This window comes from Ipomoea triloba, chromosome 13 (assembly GCF_003576645.1).
Source record: "Ipomoea triloba cultivar NCNSP0323 chromosome 13, ASM357664v1".
NCBI lineage: Eukaryota > Viridiplantae > Streptophyta > Magnoliopsida > Solanales > Convolvulaceae > Ipomoea > Ipomoea triloba.
Genome location: NC_044928.1, coordinates 10,517,235 through 10,534,697, shown reverse-complemented (window position 1 = coordinate 10,534,697; position 17,463 = coordinate 10,517,235). Strand labels below are relative to the sequence as shown.

General features: G+C 36.8%; 2 protein-coding genes and 1 pseudogene across 3 annotated transcripts; 1 reads left to right on the top strand and 2 right to left on the bottom strand.

Moving 5' to 3' along the window:
• Positions 1-1,855: 1,855 nt before the first annotated feature.
• LOC116001180 lies at positions 1,856-2,776 on the bottom strand (annotated as a pseudogene).
• A 612-nt stretch (positions 2,777-3,388) lies between these two features.
• On the top strand, positions 3,389-5,355 carry LOC116002866 (3-isopropylmalate dehydratase small subunit 3-like). 2 transcript variants are annotated; one of them, XM_031243050.1, is made up of 2 exons: positions 3,389-4,234; positions 4,647-4,903. In XM_031243050.1, exon 1 carries the CDS (start codon positions 3,460-3,462, stop codon positions 4,219-4,221), a length of 762 nt encoding a protein of 253 aa, XP_031098910.1. In that variant the 5' UTR covers positions 3,389-3,459; the 3' UTR covers positions 4,222-4,234; positions 4,647-4,903. The 2 variants fall into 2 exon arrangements, with proteins under 2 accessions (XP_031098910.1, XP_031098909.1); XM_031243049.1 differs by lacking the exon at positions 4,647-4,903 and adding an exon at positions 4,999-5,355 and having other exon boundaries at positions 3,390-4,234.
• A 191-nt stretch (positions 5,356-5,546) lies between these two features.
• LOC116002480 (DNA mismatch repair protein MSH4) lies at positions 5,547-16,908 on the bottom strand. The gene is made up of 24 exons (XM_031242629.1): positions 16,843-16,908; positions 15,854-16,057; positions 15,721-15,756; positions 15,478-15,590; positions 14,898-14,943; positions 14,281-14,327; positions 13,991-14,098; positions 13,190-13,265; positions 12,945-13,017; positions 12,698-12,843; positions 12,532-12,617; positions 11,710-11,849; positions 11,491-11,630; positions 11,358-11,408; positions 9,665-9,728; positions 9,141-9,284; positions 8,652-8,719; positions 8,491-8,549; positions 8,137-8,293; positions 7,756-7,808; positions 7,564-7,662; positions 6,467-6,581; positions 6,261-6,383; positions 5,547-5,711 (listed from the first exon to the last, which is right to left on the bottom strand). Exons 1-24 carry the CDS (start codon positions 16,906-16,908, stop codon positions 5,547-5,549), a joined length of 2,379 nt encoding a protein of 792 aa, XP_031098489.1.
• Between the last annotated feature and the right edge of the window lie 555 nt (positions 16,909-17,463).

The following is a 17,463-nucleotide window of genomic DNA, read 5'->3' as shown; positions in this document are numbered from 1 at the left end:
AAAAAAAAAAAAAAAAAAAAAAAAAAAAAAAAAAAAAAAAAAAAACTGACCTAATGAGGGAAACACGGGTGTGGAGGGGAGTTGTTGCAAAAGGTAACACTCCTCTTGATGAGGAGTGTTAGCTTTTAATAGCTTATCAATGACTAGTTATCAATGATTAGTTATTAATATTAGGAATGATTAGTTATTAATGATTAATTGAATGGTTGTATGATTTTCTAATTATTTGGATTGATGATAATAAAATTATTATTTTGTCATACTTGTGCAATAATTATTATTGTGAGTTAAAGATAAGATAGTAACGCTGCAACTTGTATTATAAATTTCGGTTTTAAATTAATACAATTCAACATATTTAATATACATCTATAAAATAAAATAAGGCACTTGTTTCATCCAAAAATTTAGTGATGTCCCCTACAAGTTAAGTTAATGAAGTGTTGTTAAAAATAATAAATTCAATGGCAATATAAATTAGGGAAATCGCACATATGTTTGTACCTGCGGTCGTAATACCGTGAACTAGTTTCACACAATGTTGGGCGGCCGCACCTCGTTGATTGCCGTCGCGGTTGTTCTTGGACCGGCTGAGGGAGAAACTCATCTATTGACGGCAATTGCATATGCCTACTACCTTGATCGGATGACTCTCCTCTTTGAAAGTCCTGTATTAGGTGGCGCGAAGGCATATTGTTGTATGTAGAACAGGCTTCATAATTATGCATGTGAGGTAGGGCTTGTTGATAGGATGACCCAGGTTGGGTGGGGTCGTACACTGCACTCGGTGTCGTATAATTTGGATATTGAAATAAAGACAGAGCGAATGAAACATCCCCATATTGTGCATATGGTGAGTACTCCCCAAACTGGGTAGTAGTACGGGTACCATATGAACTACTAGAAGGGTCTAACTCATCCTCGTTAAAAGATAAACTCATCGAAACGGGCAACAGATTGTCCCTCCTATCACAATCATCCATACCCTCATCCTCATCATCTTCCTCTTCATTAGGTTGACCGGCCCATGCATTTCCCTCAACCTGGACGCTTGAATGCATAACACGCCCACGCCCACGCCCACGCCCACGCCTACCGCCTTGTCCCGCACGCCCCCTCCGCTCCTCCCTATTGCAACGACGACCTTGAATCGTTTATATGGGTTAGGGGCATTGTCAAGCATCTCATCAGGGACATCCGATTATTCATGCCGCACCCTGAACTTTCATAACATATATATCCATCCACAAACCATTAATTTTTTTTTCGCCTAGAATTTTTAACAGGTTTTCCTATTTTACTGAAGACATGGTGCCGGTTGTATGCTAATGTGGCCTTTTCTCTTAGTCCATGTAAGTAATTTTAAATAAAATATCGGAGTTAATTCCCAAAATGGTCCTCCGACTATGACCTTTTCTTAATTTGGTTCCTTGACTTTTAATTGCACCCAAAGTGGTCCCCTAACTATTGAATTTTAAGCCAAAATAATCATCCGTTAGGTTTAATGTGAAGTAGGTGTTAAAATGAAGGGTAAAACGGGTAATTCAAGTTTTATTCTCCAATTTAATGAATATGTGATCCCATTTCAGCAGGTTGCGCAAGTCGCGTTAAATTCAATTTTCACCTTCTATAGAAATTTCAACATTTTTTCTGCTGCCTTCTCTTTGCTCTCTCTCTTTCTCCCTCCTCAAGACTGGGAGTAACAAAGTCAGGGGCAGATCTATTGTTGTACGTTGTCGCCGTCGCCGGACTGCTGGAGCTTCAGACTGCCATCCTGCGTCCTTGTATCAAACAACTGTGATTTGTGTTCGGTGCGTTGAAGGTTTTTTTTTTTTTTTTTTCAAGTTTAGCAAATATCCACTCAACCAAACAATTTCGTTCAACAAAGGAGATTCTAAATTTTAAGTGCCACAATTAAAACAATGGTGATCTTTTGCACGAGCTCTGCACTTGTAACAGAAGGTGCACTTACACCTGCACATCATGAAAGCGCAACCAGAAACTCTCTCAACATACACCCTGCAATTAGGGCATCTCATCCATTGCTTTTGATTTGCGATATTTAGCAGCAGTATATCCTCCTCCTCCCTCTCGTTCTCATGCAACTTCAGAAACTCAAAGCAAACAATGCCAGCATGCCATGGAACCTCACACTTAGTGCAGAACAGATTCCGCAACTTCAATCTTTTCATCGATGAGAAGCGCAGAGCAATCCTTGAAGGGGCAATATAATTTTTCAGAAGCCAACACCAAAGCCTCGCATAACGCGTCCCCCCAACGATCAAACACTTGAGGCGGCAAAATCGAGCGGCAGTTATGAGGCTCCACCACCCCCGTGCAGCCAGAAACAAGGCAATTGATTTGGGGGACGTTTTGTTGGAGCTTCGAAGCTATGAATTTTGAAATGCAATCGGAGCAGTAGGAGTATTTGCAGGCTTTGATTCTGAAAATGTCGCTTATTTGCTTCGCATCGCAGCATATTTCGCAGATGAAGAGGGAAGCAGGAGGTCTCGATGGCGTCTTCGACGTCTATATAGACGGGTTTGGAGTTGGAACACTCGGGTTTTATCCTCGTCGGCGCCGGCATTGCCTCCAGAATCTGAATTTCGTCGCCCGGGTTGTCTTGGGTGAGGTCGATTATGACTCTGCGGACGCCTAGGGTTCCTTGGCCCTGGGAGAGGTCGATTACGACCCTGTTCATACCATAACCACTGAATTCTGCAATCATGATGACGCTTTTGTTCTTGTAGTCTTCCACTGAAATTGCTTTCATCATCGTTATGCCATCTGCTTCTCTCGTAAGTGTTGTCTTTTGAGTGTAGAGGAGACAATTCATCCTGTACTACCTTTTCCTATTGGATCAAACGCTGCATAGAAGTGAATTTTGGGAATTGGGGGCTTGGGGCTAGTATCATTAATTTGGAGAAAAACACAGTTGGTCAATCCTCTAAACAAGAAACAATATAAAATGTCCATTTTACCCTTCTATTTAACGGCATGTTCACACGAAAGCTAACGGAGACTATTTTGGCTTAAAATTCAATAATCGGAGGACCACTTTGGGTGCAATTAAAAATCAAAGAACTAAATTAAGAAAAGGCAATAGTCGAAGGACCATTTTGGGAATTAACTCTAAAATATCGAGACTAAAAAAATTATAATTTAAAAAAAATATTAAAAAGTAATAAAATATACATATATTAAGTAAAATTTTAATAGAGTTTGATAGTTTTCTTGCTCCAGGTATTAAAACTGTAATTTGTTTGAAGAGTTAGATTGAAGTACTATGTTTTACTTCTTTTTTTTTGTTTTTGTTTTTTTTTTTTTAACCTTTGATGTTTCCCTACCCCGCTACCCGTTATATTGCACGATTTGACCCGCAACCTCAGTCAATCTATACACAACATCTTTCCCCTAAAAGGAAATTACTGATACGGCTGTAACTCTAAGCTTCCTTCAATGGCGGCTTCAACAGCATTCTCCGGCTCCCTCACTTTCAACATTTCCTCCGCTCAACACAAGACTTCCCGTCTCACCCATCTTTCTTCCGCCATACTCCCTTCCAATGCCCGTATCTACCCCTGCAAACCCCTTGTTTCTACTTCCACTCCCTCACAATCTCACCGAATAGTCGCCTCTCTTCGATCCGCCGCCGCAGCCGCCGACTCAACTACCACCTTCCACGGCGTCTGTTACGTCGTTGGCGACAACATCGACACTGACCAAATCATTCCCGCCGAGTACCTTACCCTAGTCCCTTCCAAGCCGGAGGAATACCAAAAGCTGGGGTCGTATGCCCTATGCGGACTCCCATCTACCTACCAGACCCGATTCGTTGAACCGGGCGAATTCAAATCTAAATACTCAATTGTTATCGGAGGCGATAATTTCGGGTGCGGGTCCTCTCGTGAGCATGCCCCCGTTGCCCTCGGCGCCGCGGGTGTGTCCGCGGTGGTGGCGGAGTCTTACGCCCGGATATTCTTCCGGAACTCGGTGTCCACCGGGGAGATTTATCCGCTGGAATCCGAGGTGAGGATATGCGAGGAGTGCAAGACTGGAGATGTGGTGAGTGTTGAGCTGGGTGAAAATAAGTTGATCAACCACACTACTGGGAAGGAATACAAGCTGAAACCAATTGGGGATGCTGGCCCGGTGGTTGAAGCCGGTGGGATTTTCGCCTACGCAAGGAAGACGGGGATGATCCCTTCCCGCCAGGCCTAGAATGCTGAAACTGGTAATACTTCATTCATTCCTCACTTTCATTTGATGATTAAGTAGTAGTATGTATTTGTAGGACATTGTGGTCTAAGTAGGTGTATGAACGTTAGGCTCTGTGATTGTGAAGTGAAATACAAGCACAACTTGTTATAGCCCCAATGCTTTGAGCATTGGGTATCATTTCATTTCTCTGCTTCTATCATGTATATATCATTTTCATTTCGTTCTAGTGTTAGACTTGAGACTTGTTTCTTTGAAATTTTATGATGCTAAGGCAATTAATTTCTAGACTTGATGCATAGTGTTGACCTTTAACCCAATTAGTTAATGTGAAGTATTAGTTTCAAAAACTACACTAATTTCCTTGCTTGGCAATGGTTAGTTTCCATAAAGATGTTCTCTCAATAGTTTTATCTTCTCCTTTGTAGGGTAATTTTTGGAAGATTACACTTCCACTACTGTGACTCTAATTGAGGTTACAGAATTGTTCAAAAGCCTCATGAATCTAATATGTTTTAGCTAAACAATTAGTTTTGGATTTTATATGAATTGAAACTTAACCCAGAAAGTAGATGACTCATGTGTCATGTATCGTCTCTCTCTCTCTCTTAATAGGTTGGCACATGACTTTGTTGAAATTAAGATTTAGGGAGATTGTACCAATGGATGTGTAATAATTCTTGTATAGCTATAGCTAGTTCATGCCTTGATCTATCTTGTTCGTTTTATCATACTTCCCCATCTTCTCTCTGCTTGTTCATTTTACTATGATCTGTGCAGGTTTTGAGGGGTGGGTAGCTGTCACGTAGAGTAGTGAGAGTAACTTCCTTGATCTTCTTTTGAAGAAGCTAGTTGTTGTCCTCCCCTAAGCTCATACACTGGTTTTTGTAATAGTTGTGCAACAAAACACGATTCTGTTACTGGTTTTCTTGCAGCTCGAATGATGTTGTGGTAGTCTATTTAATTTAGATTTGTGTTTTAGACAATAATAAGTGCAGTGCACCCATTTCTTAGAACTTCATAATCCGTCCTCGTACAGGAAAGCTTATTTAATTTGGTGGAACATGCACCTTTAATTATGGATTGTACCAAATTTTTGTATTTGTTAATTCTAATGTTATTTTAATAATGCATTAATGCGGGGGCTTTTTACAAGTTGTGTCGAAATCGATGGGGTAGATTTGAACTACAAACCCCACTCCCACCCATCACTTTTTTTAATACCCCCTCCGAAGTTTTAGTAATCATTGTAATGTCGTTCTGCAGATGACTTTAGATATTAGAACTGTTACAGTTTGCTGCTTGTTACAGTTTGCTGCTTAATAATTCTAAATATTTCCACTAATGTAACTCTCTTTAAGATTCTGCAAAGATTCCCTCAGAGAATCTTCGTCTTGATTAGAATACTTCAAGCATATCAGACGTTGAGAAACACGGTAGATCATTTGAATGTCACGGTATTGCTGGCAATTCACCTCTAGTCTCTTTGTTTTCTGTTGAAAGTCCTAAAAGCAATCAGGACAATGGATACACAACGCATTTACAAGAATCTTACCATACCATACCATATAGCATAAAATTACCATGTAGGAATGTTTTCAATCTTTTATATTTCCATAGCTATATCAGACGATTTTCATAAAGAGTGGGAGGGAGGCAATCACGGGGTAAATAAGCAGTTTCAGGGCTACATTGGTTTTGAGCTTGTAGCAACATATACAAATAAGCCTAGTCTTCAATAGGAGGATTTTTTTTATTGGCTAAGTTTATCCATGCAAGACTCATTTTCAAAAAGGGTACTCAACTATCGTTGGTAGCCTTTGTCAGTTTGCAAGCATTGCAAGTCACATGAATTTTTTTAAATGACATCTAGCCATGTTATCTTGCAAGTGATGGAATTAGTGAAATACTAGGATGATTTCAGTCTAAACAACTGCAATAGAACCATATGCTAAAACTTTTTAATCTTTAAATGAAAATATTTGACAATTAAGCTTTTTAATCTTTAAATGAAAATATTTGACAATTAAGTTACAAATTACCTTTTGAGTAATCGTTGATGTAATTCTTTTGGCTGTTTCAACCACTGAACTTGGCAAACCAGCCACACCTGCTAGCATAAGGCCATAATGTGGCACGTGAAGTTGTCCATCTCTCAGTTGAAACTGAGAAAGCAAAAAGGATGATATAACTGCAGAGTTATAACTATAAGATGCCATCAATTTCTTGAGCAAAGTTTGACATTCACCTTGAAATCCATCCGGTTGTTTTTCACTTCAACATAAAAATGAAGAATTTTCACATTCGGGTAGATGATGGCAAGCTCTGACAGATTTTCCATATGGGTAGCAAATATAGTATACCTGAAAACAACTACAAGAAAGTTACAAGTTTCAAGTTGCTACATGCACTACTAACTCCTTTGCTAACCTTAGTTGGAAAAGAATCCCAGTATATAAATCTAGTTAATAAGATTCTGCAGTTTGAACACTGAGATACAATTAACATGTTTGGATGTGATTCAAGATCAAATGGGTCCAACAGTAAGAGTGCCATCTTCTAGCTAGAGAATTCAAAGAACCTCTAGCAAAGAATAAAGTCACTCAAAGCAGTTAGAGAAGGATAAACATAGAAACGAGATTGGAGTATAATATAAAAATTAGATTTTAGTATATGCATCTAAATCTTTAGATGTGATCCACAAGTCACATACCAAACAGAAAGGTTGATCAATAAAAAACTATAACACAGGACATTAATGCCACTCAGTAGATTCTAAGTTTATTTAAAGATAAAAGAATGCTCTTTTAGGTGTCAATATTGTCAAAAGCATGAAACTCTAGGACTTGATTTGTTGCGAGAGGAAGGGAAATAGTTTGGATTATAATCCCTTCAACCTTGTGTTTTGTACAACTTGGTCATGGGATAAGGTAGTGGTCATCACCTAACCACTAACATTTGGACAATAATACAAGATAGACATGAAAAGCGATATCACTAACATTTGGACAATAATACAAGATAGACGTGAAAAGCGATGGACAGTATACATTAACTTAATTGGTAGGCTCTCATATTTTCCATCCTTGAGGTATACCAGCACATTCATTAGGCATGCAACAATGCAATATTGAATCAATATGTGACAAGAGGGGAGTGGTTACAGTGAATCATGACTAGTGCTTTATTTATTTGGGTGCAGTTTAAGGAAGTTGTATCCAGTAGGGTCAGAGCAACTGCCACTACCAATGCTCAAGGACTTCCATTATTAAATGAAGGCTGAAAATATGACACAAGAATTTACTGCATATGCTTGAGGCTTCACTACAGGGGTGGAGAAATTACGCTTTCAGTGCCAATAGATGTTCACAACAGCTCCAAGCCATTGCAAATCCATCAGATGAAGAAGTTGCCCTCCCCAACTCATCCATCACAACAAGACTTCTGCACTCAGGAAAAACCTTTTAAGCTGTTAAAAATTCAAATACGCCTAAGCTCTCGTCTTTTCTGTTAAAGTAGTCACTGGGGATTATATACCTTTTGGAGATGTTTTGCATTATAAAAGCTGTCTCTTTCATCTCTGTCATGAACTGCATAGATCAAATTACATGAAACACTCTCATTATCCTTATATATGGGTATTTTATAATTAAATATAAGAAAATCCGTATAGTTGGCCCTTCTTTCTCATTCAGGCACTTCCATTTGTTCATGGTTTTATTGAATTTTCTAAAATGGATTTACACTAGAATGTCCGATAATGTCCATTGCCTAAAATCTGAGTATGACAAGTTTCTGAAGAAGCATTACCCCCATGGAAAGATATAACTGAAATGAAGTTTTCTAGATTTTCAATGAATAAAGAAATGAAAATGTGCAGAGGAATTGAACATGATATTTTATTATAGTAGCTCCTACCGTGCTAGAGTTAGATTCAAGGCAGTCAATAGTTCCCATCCTTGTGAAAATTCGATCAATCACCCTCAAAGTGGCATAGCGGGCAGGAATGTAACACCCAATTTGAGCAAGAATGACAATAAGACATACTTGTTGAAGATAAGTACTTTTCCCACTCCTAAGAAAACATCACAGAATTAGAATCTGAGAAAAAAATGCCAAAACCAATTCATGATTAAGAAACTTTAAGCAAAATCCATCCAATGGTTTAACACTTCATGTCACACCATTGGCATATATTTCTGCACTTGGATCAACTTTGATGTACAAAAAACCATGCCAAAAAACAAACACTTCAGGAGTAGGAATTCTTACATGTTAGGTCCCATCACAATTACCACATTTGATGCTTCAGAGAGAAAGATATTGTTGGGCTGCAAAAGAGAAACATATAATCATTTCCAAATGAACAATTCCGATTCATGAAAGAAAGAAACATATGCAGTCAATGGAAGTAAAGAAGAGTTATAGTCTACAATGAAATCATTGTGAATGCTTTCTAGAATGGGGTGCCTTCCAGAATCAATTGCTAATGGACCATCATCTACAAGAGAAGAATTTTTAAGCACTGAATCATCAGAATGATAGATGCTGCTGAATAAAAAATTTGGCCCTCATGTCATGCACTTTCATTTAATTAAGCTCCTATGTAATTTTTTCATTCGATATACCTGCATAACTGCATAATTTGTCCAATCAACACCAATTTTTACCTATTCTTAACTCACTTATATATTTGCCACATCAGATAACCAGACCCACATACAGGCCCAACTGCCTAATGAATCACAAAAACACTGTTCTCTCCTTCTCAGTTGATGTCAAACCTGACAGCCCACAGAACTAAAATTTTATTCCCTCTCCAAAAGTTACAGTGGCCTAAATGAATGAAAGAGCATAACATGAGGCCAAATCATGTACTCAGCCACGTAATAAATATTGTTATACCTTACCGTAATACTTACAAGTAAATTGAGGTCTAGTATATTGATCAACAGGTTTTGTTGAAATCATATGAGCAAATGAGTTAACTATCATGTCTAGAAGGCATAGGACTTCAGAAAGAAGTGTAAGCACAGAAACATCCTGTCGTATAGCATCCATTAGCGCTGCATGTTGACAAAGGAGGATATGATTTTTAAATAGGCACAATAATAGTTTCTATAAGATGAAGATTATAGTACTTGTTGATCAGTCATCAAATGGACAGATTAATAAAGTTGTATCCGGTTATCATTTAATCATCCAGAATATGCTTACGAAAATTAAACAGCTAAACGTGCACACATGTAAGCAGTGTGGACAATTGTGTTAGCTATCCATCACAAGGCATTTCCTGAAATAAATAATAACCCTCTCCCCGGGCTGCGGTTTCCCTCTTACACCTATGGAGTTTTCATTCAATCAAAAAAAGAAAAAGAAAAAAAAAAAGAGAAAAAAATGCATCGATAAAAGGAAAAACCTTGTACTACAGCCTTCAACACATTACCTTCCAAGCAAAGTTCAGTCCTTATATAACATTCCTTACTTGCAGACTTGTTCCGCACATTCAACTGCATAATAAGCAATGAATGAAGACAAAGTATGAACCTTATTAACACCTTTATATGTCCAATATTCATTATTCTAGATTGAAAAGTAATCTATAGATTCGATACTTTATTTTCAACTTAATGCTCTAAATTCAACAACAATACCAAACAATATCAGAAGGAGAGCAGTAAGGGGTCCAACATTGCACAACTTGAACCCATGGCTGATGTCCAAGTCAAACAAACTTGGTGTTGCACAAAAGCTTACCCCAAGACATTGCTGCAATAGTTACATACACAGACAAGTTATTTCTCCCACCCTTAACACCCCCCCCCCCCCCCCCCCCCCAAAAAAAAAAAAAAAAAAAAAAGAGGCATGGTTATATATCTATATATATATACATATAGGGAAGGGTTTAGGTGCGGGATTGCTCCCAGGTAAACAATGGGGTTAGATTTGAGCCATTGATCAAGTTTGATCAATGGCTCAAATCAATGAAAATAAAATAAATAAATAAATAAATAAAAAATAAAATAAAATTAAAAAAAAAAAAGTGCTTTCTCCCCTAATCTGAGCACCTGGGATGACAGACAACATAAACGAATTCATGAAATTGTTTATAAAATTAATAAACAAACCACGCACCTTAAGCATCAAAACGGTGCACCTTAAGTACACAAATCACTCACCTTGAGCACACAAACAAAGCACCTTAAGAACACAACCACGCACCTAAAGGTTTTAAATGGCGCACCTTAAATACACAAACCACGCACCTTAAGTACACAAACCACGCACCTTAAGCACACAAACCACGCACCTAAAAGTTAAAATGGCGCACCTTAAGTACACAAACCACGCACCTTAACATACAAATCGTGCACCTTAAGAAGGAAAACCACGCACCTTAAGAAGGAAATTCACGCACCCTAAGAAGGAAATTCACGCACCTTAAGTTTCAACAACTAACTCACCTTAAGCACATAAAACCCACGCACATTAAGAAGGAAAACCACGCACCTTAAGAAGGAAATTCATGCACCTTAAATTTGACCTAAATGCAAAAAGACCAAATTGCCACCGCGCGTTTTTTAATCATTGTTAATCCTGAATGTTGATTTAGGCAAGATCAATGGCTCAAATTTAACCGCACAACCGCACCTGAGACCATCAACCACACGGGAACCCATTTCTATATATATATATATATATATATATAAGTTTTCATGCTTAAATATGTAATGAAGGAATATGAGTATAGTATCTTTCCCACTTGGGAGTCAAGCAAACAAATAGAATAAGAATTTAAATTAACAGGAAAATATCTACAACTTGGTATTCCTGTGTGAATATTTCATTGTCTAAAAGATTATTTTTTAAAAATTACTGAATTGTACATGGACAATTCAAAGATATTCCTCAGGAGCTGATCATGCTTTTAGTTATATGAAGCCTAAATGATATTAAAGATTAATATAATGCTACTATGTTCACACTTCTAAAAATGAAGTAACTAGACAAAAGGGTAGTGAATTATATGCATTGATAATGACTACAAAACAAACCATCTGCAAGTCAAATCCAAATATAAAATATTCAAACTAAAGTGTGTGCAACACAATAAGAAAAAAAGTGATAATAATGCTCACTGAAGCAAGCTCCAGACTAGAACAATGTATGTTGTTACCGTGCTTTATAACCTGAAGAGTTGCAAACAAAATTAGAGAAAGAAGCCAGCAGCAAACCTAAGCATAATTTGAAATTCAGATATAGCATTCCTACCTGGATGAACTTGTTGGGAAGTTTTCCTTGTATGCTCTTTTGTGGAATGCTAAAGTAAAACCCTTGCCTGTTATTGAATGGGATTTTCAAATTTGGTAGTTTAAAATCTTCACGGTACTTAATTGCAAGGCTGTGAATTGCTGTAAATCCAACACATGTCAGAGCTCTTGAAATGGGATGTAAAAGAAAATAAATGCAAAAATAAACATGATAACAAACCTTCGCTGGTATCACAAAACGATCTTCGTGCCATGTCAAGAAGTCCATCAACTCCAGCCTTTACAGCAAAGCACTGCTGTGTCCGAGCAACAAAGGGAACCCGAGTATGAAGCACATCTTCATCAATCACCTCCCCAATTCTAAGAGACCAAATTTTATCTGAATTTAGTCTCTCATGCATAAACCTAAGGTGTTCAAGAAGACAGCTTTCTAAATATTACATTAAAGGGTTGTACTACTAAAGGACATTAACATCACTAAAGTTTCATTGTTCTCACAAATTACTGAGTTCATTATTAATGTTAGCATTTGCGGCACCATGCTGGTCTGATAGATAGTGGCACAAGAATTGGTATTATACATCAGATAGAAATATAGAAGATGATATATTTAGCTTTTCAATGGGAAAATAATATTACATTCTCATGAAATAAATTCAAGATGGAACTGGCATAGTAAAGCTCTGACAATAAACAGTCTGTTTAACATTTTTCTCCTTTGACAGAAATGATCAGTATAAAATTGAGTGTTTAATAATAATAACTTATAAAGGATATTTGTTAAGAGTGAAAAGTCCCCCACCCCCTTCTCTCCCTAAACTAGGTGTGAAGGAGTAAGATGGAATCAAGACTTTATATGTAGGCAATAAAGAATTCATTTCTGTGGTTTAGTACAACCAAGAAAATCCATGTCAGGAAGGACAGGAGTTCATTTGCCTCCCCAACCATTAAGAATTCTGAACAAACAAATTATAGTGAGTGGAGAACATGATACAAGAATCAGCACAGCAATGCAGACAAGGACTTGATTGTTTAAGTGTACCTTTTCCTTATGGAGGCATATTTCTCATTTTCACATGTGGACTCGTAAACATTTCTGAGCAAAAAACTCTTGGCATCTTTAAGCACCTGAGTAACAAGCACACAATTATACTAGGAATCATGGAAACAAACAAAACCGCTAGTGTTTTCCAAGAATAAGAACGCACATTGGAGAGTAGCGGCAAGGCATCCAGAGCTGTTTTGAGAAGAATAATACTTGATATCAAATTTTGGCTCCTTCGTGCATTATCAGTGGCCAAGACTTCATTTGTGACTTTTTTTGGCTTGAAGCAGAAGTGGCAAAGGACTCTATCTGAATGAAGAGCATTACAGCACTTTTCTTGTATCAGCCTTAGAAAAAGCACCCCATAGGGATCACAAGAGGTATTGTCTGTTGCTTTCTGTGTTAGTTACCTATTTCCTTGGGAAACTTACGAAGAGCTTGAGACAAGCCAAAAAACAGCTGCTCATTGCTCATCAACTCATCCTAGAGTTAAATTCAGCAAACAGTATAGATAAGGCATATACAAGAGATGCATCACCAAAGATTAAATCAGTATAGTCTGTGGACAAATGATCTAGCAATCATATTTCAACTGTAGGCTAAAGAACTGAACTTAGGCATGAATCCCATCTTAATGAGCAATGTGAGCACTGACCAGGCAGTCAAGTCGAGCATTAATAGTTTCAATGTCTTTCAATGGCTGCAAAATATTTGCTCGAAGAAGTCTAGTCCTACAGGGAATTATAATTAAGAAAGTTGAGAAACTTCAAGGAAGCATCACATACTCTATTATACATAGCTAGAGACATTTTCCTTTGTCAATGTCACAGCATGTTGACTGTGATTGGACCCAATTAACCAAAGAGACATTTACAGCATGCAAAAGATGTAAGCAGCATAACTTAGCAAGTAGTAAATATAGCAAGAGGGGATGTAAGCAACATGGAGAAATATACTATATCAAGACTGGTATTACCTATACTCTCAAAAATAAAAATAAAAATAAGAATAAAAACAAACAAAACAAACAAAACAAACAAAACAAAATAAAATACAAACAAACAAAAAACAAAAATCAATATGAAGCTTCCCCTTTCTCCATTAAAGAGTGATATGCCGCACTTAAGAAATGTGTAAAACTTCCAGGTGCTAAGCATGATAGATCACTACTCAAGGGCTGGCTATTAATGAGTTCCTTCATATTGCACATAAACCAGCACCAACACTCTCATGTAGCTTTATGTTTTCTATGTTACAATATCCCGCATATAATTAAGAAATATGTCTTGATATAAAGTTTAGCTTTATTAAAGAACAAATGCCAATTGCCATAAAAGACAAAGATAAAATGCAGTATAAAATGCTATAGAAGACAGCTAATGTAATGAACAACAAACTGGGATATCAGTTAAAATGCAAAGTGGATTATTAGTGATTAGTCTGTCAGTTAACATACCCTCCAAAAGTTCTGGTTGTCTTAAGCATTTGGAATAGGCTTCTCTTCTTGTTGCTTGTCCCCAAAAGGCCAGAGTGCATTGGCTCTATTATCTCCAAGTTCTGGACACTGACATCAAATAACAAGTACAACATTTCTACAAGATATTTTCCCAACACTTGCCACTAGAATCTATAATCCAATGATGTATAATAGCTGAAAAGGCACTTCAATTGCAGGCACAATGGTAGGAATTTGTAGATTAATAATCTGCAGTAATGTATAAACCAAATTGCTATTAACAAGGATACCTAGAAGAATCAATATTCATGTGGTCAAATGATCCGTTAAAGGTGACCTGGAAGAAAAGCAGAGTAAACTGCATAATTTCACCTCAACAGAAACAGGACTATTTGTTTCAGTTGGAAGTGCAGACTTAATTTGATGTTATATGCCATAATTATGCATACAACAAAAGCTTGATGTATTCCAAGTAGATTTTTTTATTTTTTATTTTTAAAAATAGTCCAAGTAGATTAAACATTATTTAATTACACATTTGTGAGGAATGAAATAAACCAACAGCTCCAGCCTCATGCCATTAATAATAGAAAGATTTCAACTTTGGTTATGTACTGTTCTTGTATACCACAATCAGGCAAGAATTATCAGATTTTGATGACTATGGATTCATTCATACTGCTTGCAGACTAGGATCAGCATTTAGATCCTTTCATATTGTGAACAACAAAGTATAAAAGCCAATTAATCAATTTCCCTAGTAACTTCCAAACTCTTGGCCATTTCCAGCAGTAGATTCTTCCTTTGCAGATAAGATATTCAATTTCGAAGCAGTGATTAGAATCTTTGTTTTCTGTTTATTTATTTTGAGTTAAGGTTGAGTAATGTAAAAGAAAGAAGCACATACCAGCAATGAGTGATTTGTAACAATGACCCCTTTCTCTGCTTCTGTCCTATGAATGACACAAATAATATTTGTGTTAAGACTTAAGAGCAACAGATCTCAATCAGGAAAAAGCAAGAAAAGTGTATATTGGCCTTTGGTATTATTTTTCGGAAATGAGAGCTTTACTTTTGCATCTTAGTTCATATATTTCACAGGCCCAAAATAAATCACTACAATCCTGGTAGCTTAAGATAATTATATTCTAAGACTTGCAATATCAGTGACTCCTCACACTGTATAGGCCAATCCTTGAGCATACACAGAGATTAAGCAAAATTTTAAGCCACAATCATCAGAAAGTATGCACACATCTGTTGTAATATATGAAAATCAACTGTCTGAAAGAAATTGAAGATAAAAAGCATCACTAAGTGCCCTTCCTAATTTTTTTTCGTTATGAGAAATAATACTAAATCACTGCAGGTTAATGGCACTAAAATGGAAGTCTGTCAGCAAATATCAAGACATGGTGAGGATCATGGTTTTGTCAATTATAGCTAGAGAAATGATACAAAATATGAACATTTCTTGTTTACAGTACCACTTAATGGTTGCTGCTGCAGCAGCCAAGCATAGATAGTATTGTTTGTAATACGAGTCTAAACCAAGCGCAGATGGTTCTTTGGCAGCTAAGTTTTTTATCAGCACAGCTCCCTTAAAAATTTCATTAGTTTGGAACAAAGTTAGCATCTAACAAAAATAATAAATGGCATGAATGCATTGTGTTAAGCTATAAAAGCTTTGGAAAATAATTAGATTCAGTAGAGGCATGCTTTAAAATTACCCTGGTATCATCAAAGCAGCCACGTGCCATTATGACCTGCAGACACCCAAATATGCAAGTATTCTTATTTCCATGACATATACATCTAAATGAAGTACAGTAGTACACACACATAATGTTCAGAGGAACTTGCCTTCCTTATTGTGGAAAAAAATCTGTCAGCTAGTTGGGAGACTCCAACCATACCATCAGCGGCCAATTTATTCGGGGGAACAATGATTACCATAGGTTCATAGAACTCTAGCAGTGTCTTTGTATTCTGATAGGAACTGCTAGTCTCAATGTACTGAGAAAGATGCAGTGAAGCTGATCTTAAGTCAAAAGCAGCTACTCCAACCTGCAACAAATTGCTATTAACTGAAGGATAATCAATTCAAAAACATTGAACACAAAAATCAAGAACTGAAATCAATTTGACAATAACTGAACCATGTAACATACTAATATCATCAAGAATGGTCAACAGAAGTACTTCATAACAAGTAGTGCTACTCTTTATATACAAATTTTGATGCAATCATATAAACACAAAAACCAAAAACAAAACAAGTAGACTAGTAGTGTTACTCTTCATCCAAATATCATTTTAAAAGAATGAAATCAAAGATGAAGAAAAAGGAAACCGACTATCTTCTGTGAATCACCATTCAAACTGTTTTTATGATAAAATCTCATGCATCACTTCTGTTTTGCCAAAAACAAATTCACTCAGCCTAGCCAATTCTAGTACATTGCATACGTATTTCTTCATCCATAAAGGTATAGAAGCTGCCAATCTAGTGTAATTCCGTTATAGAAACAGTCAAATCAAACATAATTCGTTCACAGATCAGCAAATTCCAATGCAATCAGTTATGAACCGTTGAGGACACTCAAGCAATGCTGTTATGCTACATAGGTAATTACGATTAAATTTCTTTCAATGCGAACTCTTAGCGAAACTTGCTACATTACGAACTATCATAAAACAGACAGATGAATTGAACGATTAGAATAAGAAAATTTTGTATACAGTAACAATTGAACGCTTCTCTAATATTAATGCGCTTATACATTGCATGCTCGCGTAAATGTGTAATACACGCTATCAGAGAGATCGAGAGAGAGAGAGAGAGAAGAAACCTCCTTGGCGCGATTCTCAATGAGGCCGATAACGAAGCTTGATCTCTCTCCATTGTCGTCCTCCATGAGGCTAACTCTGCTCTGTAACTCTCTTAGTAGTGAAGTGATCACCTACTCCACTAGTTTTTATACGCGCGCCAATTTTAAGCCGGTTAACTCTATAGTGAGACCTAAGAAGGAGAACGTTTTCAGGGGAAAAGATAACAAGGCGCCATTTTATGATTGAAAAAAAAATATACTACAAATTTTATCAAATTTCTAGCATTGCATTTCTTATGTGTCAACTTATGAGACTGGTTGCGAGAACTTAGTCTGTAGTGACCAAGTTGGAGCCGTGTTTCCGCGTCTCATTTTTGAGATGGCATAGGCTGATTCCTTTCAATTTTTTGTTGTCTTTCAGCCTTGGGTATTCCCCCCTCTTTGTATTTCCAACAAAACTTATGAGAGATTTATATTGAATTAGTTGATGGTACTAAGCCACAGTAATATTTGGTAAAATTTATGATTTTTGTTTTATAAATAGGAAAAGGGTGAAATAGGCACCAAAAGTTATTTACCCACCTAAACTTTTAAAAAGTACAATTAAACTCTCAAACATGTTTTTTATCAAATAAGTCAAAT

Coding starts and splice junctions, on each gene's coding strand:
- LOC116002866 (XM_031243049.1), top strand. CDS start 3,460: ATGGCGGCTTCAACAGCATTCTCCGGCTCCCTCACTTTCAACATTTCC.
- LOC116002480 (XM_031242629.1), bottom strand. CDS start 16,908: ATGGAGGACGACAATGGAGAGAGATCAAGCTTCGTTATCGGCCTCATT. Junction 15,591..15,720: donor GCTGCTTTGATGATACCAGG/GTAATTTTAAAG, acceptor GAAATTTTTAAG/GGAGCTGTGCTGATAAAAAA. Junction 8,720..9,140: donor TACTAGACCTCAATTTACTT/GTAAGTATTACG, acceptor CTTCTCTTGTAG/ATGATGGTCCATTAGCAATT.